Source organism: Helianthus annuus, chromosome 6 (assembly GCF_002127325.2).
Source record: "Helianthus annuus cultivar XRQ/B chromosome 6, HanXRQr2.0-SUNRISE, whole genome shotgun sequence".
Lineage (NCBI taxonomy): Eukaryota > Viridiplantae > Streptophyta > Magnoliopsida > Asterales > Asteraceae > Helianthus > Helianthus annuus.
The window spans coordinates 21,272,208-21,283,634 of NC_035438.2; the positions used below are offsets into that span (position 1 = coordinate 21,272,208).

General features: G+C 39.1%; 1 protein-coding gene across 4 annotated transcripts; it reads left to right on the forward strand.

Annotated features, from left to right (window-relative positions):
- The first annotated feature begins 9,070 nt into the window (after window positions 1–9,070).
- Window positions 9,071–11,145, forward strand: LOC110864950 (pentatricopeptide repeat-containing protein At3g25210, mitochondrial). 4 transcript variants are annotated; one of them, XM_022114122.2, is made up of 3 exons: window positions 9,071–10,342; window positions 10,561–10,737; window positions 10,878–11,145. In XM_022114122.2, exon 1 carries the CDS (start codon window positions 9,127–9,129, stop codon window positions 10,243–10,245), a length of 1,119 nt encoding a protein of 372 aa, XP_021969814.1. In that variant the 5' UTR covers window positions 9,071–9,126; the 3' UTR covers window positions 10,246–10,342; window positions 10,561–10,737; window positions 10,878–11,145. The 4 variants fall into 4 exon arrangements, with proteins under 4 accessions (XP_021969814.1, XP_021969815.1, XP_035830325.1 ...); XM_022114123.2 differs by having other exon boundaries at window positions 10,561–10,636; XM_035974432.1 differs by having other exon boundaries at window positions 9,071–10,296.
- The last annotated feature ends 282 nt before the right edge of the window (window positions 11,146–11,427 follow it).

An 11,427-nucleotide genomic window follows, 5' to 3' on the forward strand; every position in this document is an offset into this window, starting at 1 on the left:
TAGAAGCAAAATAACTACTACTTTCGTATTATGGAACTTCTATGACCGATGTGATGTAACCTCGAGTCCATTTTGTTTTTCATCTGTTAAAAACAATGTATCAAGTTGTCGAACATATATGGAAGCTGAGTGGTTGTTTTATTTTTTTTATATACCTTGTGATAATATATGCATGTGATGTTTGATGATTACATGTTTGCTTGTGGTGATGATTGTCTATATGCATGTATACCCCACAAATAATTATTTGGTGAATGTTGTCTAACCTACCCAAAACTTCTTGCTAGAAGAAAATGCCGCCCAGACGTGACACAGACACTAACACATTACCAAGGACAGAAGCTGAGCTTCAGGAACGCATATTACAGGCAATTGCACAACACGAGGCCAACCGCTCAGAACACAGCGGTGGCACTTTCGGAAATAACCCTCCAACTGGTAATGTTAAATCACCTAAGACACATTACAAATCTTTTGGATATTTCCAATTGTGTTCTGCCAATGCTCACTCGTGAATTGCGTTACATGTGTTACAGGCTGTACATATAAGCAATTTCTGGATTGCAAACCCCTAAACTTTGATGGCACGGGAGGTGCAGTCGCTTTTGTTCGCTGGGTTGAAAAGACCGATTCCGTGCTAAGAATGAGCAAATGTGCACCTGAACAGAGAGTCACTTATATTTCTGGGCTGTTTTTAGATGGTGCACTCTCCTGGTGGAACCTCCAAGTTCAAACTCTTGGCGAAACTGCTGCATATGCGCTCAGTTGGGATGAGCTTAAGGAATTAATGCGCAAGAAATACTGTTCAAGAGCTGAAATCCAGAAACTGGAAACTGAGTTCTGGAATCTGAAGATGGATGGACCAAAGGTTGCCGAGTATATTCAGCGTTTTCATGATTTATCAAGGGTCGTTCCTTATCTTGTCGAGCCGGAATTCAAGAGAATCGAAAGGTTTATTTGGGGACTTGCGCCTCAAATCCTGAGCATGGTTACTACCTCAAAGCCTCCAACTATCGCAGAGGCTATCGATTTGAGCGTTACACTTACTGAAGAAGCTCTTCGTATGGGAAAGTTTTCGAAATCCGAGACAAACAAGAAAGAGACTCACGTGGAGTCTTCAGGCGATAACAAAAGAAAGTTTTCAAATCTAAAGAAAGGCACTCAAGTAATTCATGACCACTCAAATGCAAACAAAAGAAGGGAAGCAAACCCGCCACGTGGCGTGAAAGCTTATGGAGCCACTAATAAGGCCAGTGGAAAGGGTTATCTGGGGACTAAGCCAAGATGTGACGAATGCAAGTTTCACCATGAAGGTCGATGCCTGAGACCTAAGTGTAACAGATGTGAAAAAGAGGGACACAACAAGGATGCCTGTTGGGCAAGATATCCCAACCAAGGAGGGTATGATAACTACAACCTAGGCGGAAACGATAATGGTAGAGTTCCAGGTTGTTTCAACTGTGGTGACGTGGGGCACTTTAGAAAAGATTGCCCTAAAAAGAACCAAGCGAGGAGGAGTCTTCGCGATCAGAGCTCGTGAGCGCGCCAGGACCCGAATGTTGTGACGGGTACGTTCCCTATTAACCAACACTATGCATCCATTATGTGTGATACTAGCGTCGACCTTAGTTTTGTATCAGTAGAATTTAAGAATACACTTGGCCTAGTTTCAAGTAAGCTAGACGTCCCATATCCTATAGAACTGGTAAATGGAAAGTTAGTAAAAGCAAATGAGGTGATTAAGGGTTGTACCTTGGAACTTGGAGAGCAGGAATTTTCTACTGAACTCCTACCTGTTGTTTGGGAAGTTATGATGTTGTACTCAGCATGGATTGGCTATCCAAGAATAGAGCAAAAGTTGTTGGTCATGAGAAAATCATTTGCATCCCTTTTGCGAATGATGAAACACTTATAGGCGATGGATTGTGACATCCCACAATGGTCATAAAGGCACAGAAGTGCCTTCGAAAGGGGTGCATAGCCTTCCTTGCTCAAGTTGTCGATAAGGAGACCAAGGATCCGAAGCTAGAAGACAACCCTGTTGTGAACGAATTTCCAGAAGTCTTTCTCGAAGACTTGCTTGGGTTACCTCCACAACAACGAAGGGAGTTTCGGACAGACCTAGTGCCAGGAGCGACACCAGTGGTGAAGGCACCTTATCGATTAGCTCGTCCGAGATGCAAGAACTATCGACTCAACTGAAAGAGTTGCTAGACAAGAGAATTTATCGAGCCGAGCTTCTCACCCTAGGGAGCTCCAGTGTTGTTTGTCAAGAAGAAGGACGACAGTTTTCGTATGTGCTTAGACTACAGGGAGTTAAACAAGCTAACCAATCAAGAATCGGTACACCTTACCGAGAATTGATGACTTGTTCGACCAATTTCAAAGTTCTAGCTACTACTCCAAGATCGACTTGAGGTCGGGATATCATCAACTGTTTAATGATTACGATTGTGAGACTAAGTATCACCTGGACAAGGAGAGCGTTGTAGCAGACGCCTTGAGCCGTAGGGAGTGCACAAAACCACTAAGGATGCGAGCCTTGGAGATGACCATATAGACGAATTTCGCTACTCGGATTCGTGAGGCTGAGCAAGAGACGCTCAAACCAGAGCACCTACAAGCTGAAGCATTACGTGGAATGGGAGCACAATCGTTGCCCAAGGAAGATGGAGCATTGTACTCCCTGAAGCGAATTTAGGTTCCATTCTTTGGCGACCTACGGACTATTATTTTAGACGAGGCTCATAAGTCAAGGTACTCTATACATACGGGATCAGATATTGATGGCCTAACCTTAAGGGGGGCATTGCTACTTATGTCGGAAAATGCCTTACATGCGCTAAGGTTAAGACGGAATATCAGAAGCCTTCAGGGTTGCTGCAACAACCCAAGATTCCTGTATGGAAATGGGAACAAATCTCGACAGACTTCATTACTAAGTTACCCAGAACCCAAAGAGGCCATGATATGGGTTGGGTAATCGTTGATCGACTTGCGAAGTCCGCACATTTTATTTACCCACATGTGAGAAGGATAGCACTTGGAAGTTGGCCGAAATATATCTTAAGGAGATTGTGGCACAGCACGGTGTGCCTGTTTCTATTATATCGGACCGAGAAGGTTGGTTCATGTCAAGGATTTGGCAATCATTCCAAAAGGCCTTTGGATCACAACTGAATCTTAGTATGGCCTTTCACCCTCAAACGGACGGCCAAAGTGAACGAACGATTCAAACTTTGGAGGACATGTTGTGTGCTTGTGTGATGGACTTGGGTGGAAGCTGGGATACTCACTTGACTTTAGTAGAGTTCTCCTACAAGAATAGCTATCACACTAGCATCCAGGTCACCCCGTTTGAAGCATTATATGGACGGAAGTGTCAGTCCCCGCTATGTTGGGCGGAGACCGGGGATAAAAAAACTCATTGGTTCGGAAAAGGTCCAAGAAACCACAGACAAGATCATTCAGATACGAGACCGTATCAAGACGGCTCGCGACAGACAAAAGAGCTATGCCGACAAACAACGCAAACCATTAGATTTTGAGGTCGGAGACATGGTATTGTTGAAAGTCTTGCCTTGGAAGGGCATAGTAAGATTTGGTAAACGTGGGAAGTTGAAACCACATTACATTGAGCGTTTGAAATTCTGGAAAAGATTGGAACTATTGCGTACAAGTTAAAACTACCAGAAGAACTGAGCAGTGTACACGAAACGTTTCATGTGTCGAATCTTAAAAAGAGTCCTACCCAAGAAACGGTAACCATCCCAACGGATGAGATACATATCAACGATAAACTCCAATTTACTGAAGAACCTGTTGAGGTTACGGATTGGAAGGTCCACAAGACACGGAGGAGTCGTAGGAAGCTAGTCAAAGTTCGTTGGAACTCGCGTCACGGTCCCGAGTGTACGTGGGAACGTGAAAATCAAATGAAATCCAAGTACCCTCACCAGTTCCTAGACTCCCCTGCAACCCGTAGCACGACTTGAATTTCGAGACGAAATTCTTCTAACGGGGGGAGAATGTGACAACTGGCAAAAATAATGGTATTTCCGTACAACTTAAACACTTGATTTATTGTTTTAATTTCCCTCTTTACGATTTAATTATTGCATGATTACGTCGTACAAAGTCTAGCAATCATAGGACGTGGTTAAAAATGCTAAACGATATTAACACAATCGCTATGTCACGAGAAAACCGCAAACTATGTCCTAATATGTTGGCAAAATGCTAAAAGCACTATTCACCTGAGCACACTATTCATGCCAGCAAGTTCTGAAAACTGGCGGAACAAGCGACGAATGGCATGAACGCACTTCATAGTTGAAATATGAATAAAAACCCCTAATTAGGGACACCAAACACAAAAACACATTTACTTTCCGGTAAATGCACTTAATTTCACTTTATCCATTATGCGCCAAAATACAACCGAAACAGAATGTCCGCGGCACTAGAAAATAACATTTTACAACGTCCGTAGAACTTGTAAATAACATTTTACATCATAAATAAGCTTAGGGATATCAATGGGATACTCGAAACATTTACTCCCGGTGTCACGCCACAACTTTCACACACTGTCCAAACTCGAGCCAATAGGCGAATAAATTATATTTCTATCTTCCAATCTCCTAAACTAAAAGGGTAGCGAACTAGTTAACGATATTTTGGTGTCATAAACACCTTGAATAGATGTCATAGCATCGATGGTAAATTAGAACCTAAGCTCCCGGTACTACACTACAACTTTCGTATAACACCCGATATCGAACCGGTGGGCGAACTAGTGGTATTTTTACCATCCAAAACCTATACCCACTAAACTAGTAAACTAATTAGAGTTCATTTAAAACTCTAAACTATTATTAACACCCTAATTACCCTACCTAAATTGATTACCTAAATTAACATATTAGCATATCTATATATAAAAAAAAAAAAAAAAAAAACAATCCAAACACCCCCAATCGGTCAACATGGTGGACCCACCATATCAACCTACAATATATGAAGTATGGCTACAATCTTTGAAAGGCATGGCCATGAGAAATTGTTTATTTACACCATTCTTATAATCATTCATTTTCACACCTTTTACTTAACCTTTCAAGCAAGAACAAACAACCAACAAACCCTTCCCCCTTTCCCTCTTGTCTCGGCAGCCCTATCCCCACACAACCCCACCATTTTCATTTCAAGATCACCCTATTTTCATTACAATTAAGCCTACATAAGACCTTTTTAAGCATCAAGATCATATGGAGCATACTTAGGGCTTTGGTTGGAGCTTAATTTCTTCTTAATCATCTTAAAGACACTTGCAAAGTTGTAAGCCACTAACTTATCATTTTTAAGTTTGTTATTACATATAGATTACAAAAGTACTTGTTGATCATCTTGAGGATTAAGAAAAATTTAACTTAAAACCTTAAACCAAAACTTAACAACTTACTAAATGTGAAGTATGATGTGATTATTATGTGTTATAGAGTTGTATGAGTTGTATGATCTTGCTTATCTTGGTTAAAATAAGTTGTTTGAACTTATAATTTAAGTTGAGCATGTTGTTTATTTAGTGTAGTAACTTAAATAAGTGATGATCTTGTTATATTAGGCTTAAAAATATGATTTAAACAACTAGATGTTTAAATCAAGAAAGATCATCACCCTTAAACTCATGAGCTTTATATATATATGTGCTTAAACTTGAAAGACTAAAGATTTAAAGGACTAAACTTGATGATTAAGGACTAATAAGTGTGAATTTTTACTAAAAACAAGTGTTTTAATAAATGGTTATGAAAACTACACTTAAAAGTCTTGGATTTCAAGACATAAAAGTGTTGGATTTTTTTTTTATAAACTTTATATATATAAGTGCTCATGATTTAAGAAAATAGTAGTAGAAATTTGTTTACTTAAAGTTGTATTTTGAGGAGGTTAATACATTGATTATGATTTGGAAATTTAAAAATGGTTTTTAAACATGTATTAAATACTTGGGAAAAACGCCATAGTTTAGGGAAACTATGGCGAAATTTTATAAAAATTTAATCGCGATTAAAAAGAGATTAATGGGGTGATTAGCATGGTTAATCGTGATTAGTAACTTTAATTTCGATTAACGACCTTAATGGTGATTAGACGAACCCTAATGACGATGGTTAAGTCTTAACCATCCAAGAGTTTATATAAACACAAAAAGATATTTTTTTAACATAAAAGTGGTTAAAGTTTTTAAATAAAACAATAAATATAATTTTTGGAAAATTATATATACATATGCTAAATACTCTATTGGTGTATATTACTTGTGTAATGTATGTATGTATTAGTAGTAGGAGAAATACATACCAAAAATAATACATAGAATCCTTGCAAAATATACACTTACACCACGACGAAAACCTCACGAATACTTGCGAATATAACGACGGTCGCGAACCTTCACGCTTACTAAAAATATACACTTGTGTGATACCAAAACTCAAGGCACGAACATCGGACGACGAATCTCAAACAACGGACATCCGATGACACCTTTTGCTTTATCGACGAAACGATCAATTTCAACACAAAAATTATATAAACCAAACGTTATGACAAGTCTAAAATAAAATATTTTAGGCACTTAACATACAATACCAACAACGAAAAGCCGGAAAGTTTAATGCAAATAACACTAAGTATAGTTATAAAAGTCATAGTATAATTAGTAAAAGTTTACCAAAAATGCATAAACATAAATATTGGGCTAAACAACTAATATGGGCTTAAAATAACATACGTATTGGGCTAGGCCCAACATCGTGAATACATGGGCAAAGGCCCATTCCATAAACACTAAATAAGCCCAAAACACTAAATCGTGGGCTAAGCCCAAAGTAAAATACATGTATAAGTTTTATAAATATATTATAAAAAAAAGGTACATTATAAATACGGTATACCTACATGTAGAATACGGTATACCTACACGTATAAATACGGTATACCTACGCGTATAATACAGTATACCTACACGTATTATACGATATCCCTACGCGTATAATACGGTATACCTACACGTATAAATACCGTACCCGTACACGTATAAAGCCCACAAATACAAGTATACATACGGTATATATATAAAGGACTCTAGTACATGACGATATACACACATACACTTGTTGAAGTGTACTCTCTCACTAAGGTTGTATACATACGACAACGTATTTCGACGTTAAAAATAAATATTTTTAACACTTTTACACTTATATTTGTCTAACAAATATAAAGTCATGAACCAATGTACATATGAAACAAGTGCCAACATATTACTAAAAATATACAAGTGTTCCAAAAACTATATGAAAATAATAAACGTTCAAGATGAACAACGAGTACAAGGTCTAGGAAAGACCGACGTGTCTAATGAGTTAGAACCCTTGTAGGTTGACTCACGCTTACGGAACACGGTTGCTAGAGCTTATTGCTGGACGCAATACAGTGAGTTCATGTCCCCCTTTTCTCTTAACTGTTTTCGGATTTATAACTCTCGGGGGTGAAATACATGTTACATATGTTTCAATGGTATGATTTGGCTATGAAATGAACTATTAGATCATGTGAGCATAGGCTGAAACTGAAATGCCAATAACTCTCATAAGAAACATGGACAAAGGTTAGATCTAACGGGTACGGCCGAGCCCCACTCATGGTCCATTTGTGACTACTTAGAGTGCTTTTGTGTCCCAGTCGAGGTGATTCGACAACGGTCAAGGGGATTTGACACAGTCATGGTGATTTGACACAGTCAAGGTGATTTGACACAGTCAAGGTGATTTGATATAGTCGAGGGGATTCGACACAGTCGAGGGGATTCGACACTAATAATAGCCCACTCAGGTTGGGTACTCCCTATGTCTTCACATATATTAATGTCCTTGCAAAACATTAATTGATCTGTTCATAGACGCTTTACATACCTGTTTTCAAAGGAATTTCTCAAATGTTTACAAGTTTATTGGAACTCATACAAGACGCATGAACTCGCTCAACTTTTGTTGATGTTTTCAAAATTACATGTGTTTCAGGAAACAAGATGGATCTTGGGCGCGGGTGTTGTTTTCAAGATGTAAATTTCAAGTTTAGATGTCATCCGCTTTTGTTGGTTTGTAACTTAACCGGAGGTCATGTTGATTCAAACTTAAATGATTTGTGATTGTAATGTTTTAAACTTTTGAATGGATGAACATCATATTAATCATATAGTTGTTTGTTATAATCGAATGCAATGAAAACTGATCAAGTCACACGCACACGCTTCCGCAAAAGTCAGGGTGTGACAGCTTGGTCGGGTAGCGGCTCCCGGAGTAGGATCACTCCGGCGGTTGGGAGGACCGTGCACTATCCCCCCCCCCCCTACATGAGCTAATTGACAAACCATAAGAACTGTGGTTTCGAAACCTGTAAAGGCTTGTGCATCATAGAACACAAGCACCATATAGCCTTATAGCGCTTTTGCTATTTTTATATGTGTTCAGGACTACTTATATTGATATATAGATTCAACTTACTTATATCGCAATAGAATAACCCGTTTTTTAGCCGTCATACACTTACGGTAATTCAAGACAAGAGCATAAGTCTTATACTATTTGGAAAGAGTTAATGTGTTCCACAAATTCTTGATTACAAGCCAAATGTTGAACCAGTGTAGTTTGGGTTAACTGGTTTTCATGCCAACTGGTTCATGTTATTTGAGTTTATGATGTTCAAAGGTCTAACCAATATCCGAACCTAATAATAATCAACTTAATCAGTTTACGGGTATTCGGGTAACTAGTTTCTTCTGGTCGGGTTAATCAGGCACGGGTGAAATCAAGTCCGCTTATTCAGGTATGTATAAAATCAACGACCCTAATATACCTAAAGGTGCACATAATAACCGGTTTGTTAACCATAATCGTTAGTTAACCAAAATCAGAACCGGTTAATAACCGTTAGAGCAATAACCGGTTCGTGGTTAAGCCCAACTTATGAAAACACATGAACCAAAAAGCCCCAAAACCGGTTCTATCAAAACAAAAATAACCCACCCAAGAAACACTGCAAACTCTTCTCAATCTCATGGCCCGACAAATCTTACACCACCGTTTTCTCCAAACCTTTCTTCATCGCCGGCCAATCTCAACCACCGCCGCCGCCGCCGGTAACCCACTCCAAAACTCCACCACCACCATACCTCCATCACCACATACCCCCAACCCCACCACCAGAACCCCACTAGCCAAACAATTCGAAACATGTCTCCAAAACCTCAAACCCGGATTCACCCAATACGACGTCGTCGAAGCCCTCCGCTCCCAACCCGACCCGGATCTCGCTTTCGACATCTTCCGTTGGACCGGTCAACAACGCAACTACAAGCACAGCTCCACCACCTACCTCACCATCCTCCAAATCACAATCAATAACAAGCGGTACCAACACTCCGAAACCCTAATCGAAGAAATACTAGCAGGCGCTTGCACGGGCACCGTACCCCTTTACAATTCCGTCATTAAATTCTGTTGCGGCCGTAAAGTGTTGTTTAATCGAGCCTTTGATGTATACAAAACAATGTTGAATAGTGAGGATGCTAAACCTGATTTGGAAACGTATAAATTGTTGTTGGATTCGTTGCTTAGACGGTTTAATAATGTTAATGTCTGTTTCGTGTATTTACGTGGTGTGAAATCAATGTGGAAACAGATGAAAGCTGCAGGGGTGGTTCCGGATACTTTTGTAATGAATATGGTTATGAAAGCGCACGCGAAATGTGGTGAGGTTGATCAGGCGGTTCGGGTTTTTAACGAGATGGGGTTGTATAGGAACGAGGCGAATTTGTATAGTTATTGTTATTTGATTCATGGGTTGTGTGAGAAGGGGCGGGTGGATGAGGGTTTGGGGTTTTATAAGGAGATGAGAGGGAAGGAGTTGGTGCCGAAAGGGAGTAGTTTTATGATTTTGATATGTTCGCTTGCGATGGAAGGGAGGTTTGATGAGGCGATTAAGGTTGTTTATGATATGTTGGGTGAGTCGATGTCGCCTGATTTGTTGACGTATAAGACGGTTGTTGAAGGGTTGTGTAGGGAAGGGAAGGTTGATGAGGCGTTTGATGTTGTTGAGGAGTTTAGGAAGAAGGATAGTTTTATGAACGAGAAGACGTATAAGGTTTTGCTTAATGGGTTGCGGTATGTGAACTAGTGGATGCGGTTACCCGACGTGTTCGTTGACAACATTATGAAGGTTACCATTGTATGTATGCTGATTGGTATGATCAACCATGATTGTTAGTTATCTTGTAAGTTTCTGGTTTGATATGTTGAGAATAAGTATTGATAAATGTTGACTCTTACCTGTGACCCGCGCCATCTGTTTTTTTTGGTTAATATTCAGTGAATTGGATTCTGCAAGTGCCTTGTTTTTTTAGTCTTTACTTTCTATATATTCTGTTAATAATCTATATTTTTTTTTTTGTAAAATATGAAATTAAAATAACCGCTGGTTTCTTAATTCCAGTTTTCTGGTCACTCTTTCCTCCTGATCACCATAGAATTCCAGCACCGGTGGCGTCTTCCTTGTCATTAACATTCAGGTTTGAAGTTTACCCGGACAGCAGCTTATAATCCGTCACACGAAAATTGTAACGATTTCTTTCTGGTTGGTCACCAATCAAAGACATTTCTATCTATTTTAGTAAGTTGGATAAATTCTTCTTAAATCAGTTACTTGCCCATTTATGAGTAATTTTGCAATTTTCATGAGACGGTGTACATAAGAAAAAAAACGTAGTATCTCGTGGCTTATAAGTTATAATTCTTGATTCATTTTAACAGCCGTTCGACAATGGGAGTTCCTCAATCTGGTGGATTCAGAATGCCATCTTTGCAGCCTGAATTTTTGACCTTGTCCTCTCACTTCCGGCAGCAGCAGGGTCACTGTCGCTGACTGCTTCTAACTACTTAAAAGAAACACAAGGCATTTATGTAAACCTTCTTTTGTTTATAATCAACATTTGGTCCGACTATGAAACCACATTGTCCCAGAGTGTTATGGAATTGTGTTATGTTATCAAATGTGTGTAGAAAGACAGTTGGATCTGTATGTACTAGATGTAACATATAACATATAACATTGCTAATAACATTTGGTCTTGGTTACACAGTGAGCAGCCTGTCTATTCCTACTACGGGATAGAGGTAAGATTGTCTATATCTTACCCTTCTCAGGCCCTACCTTAGCTTTGCTATTGATGGGATTTACTGAGTATGATGATGATGATCGTTGGTTACACAGTGAGCAAGTTATATCAACATACTCAACATGACATTATATGTATCATTTTAAAACAAAACATTTGTCATATATTACACCACTTGTCTTTAA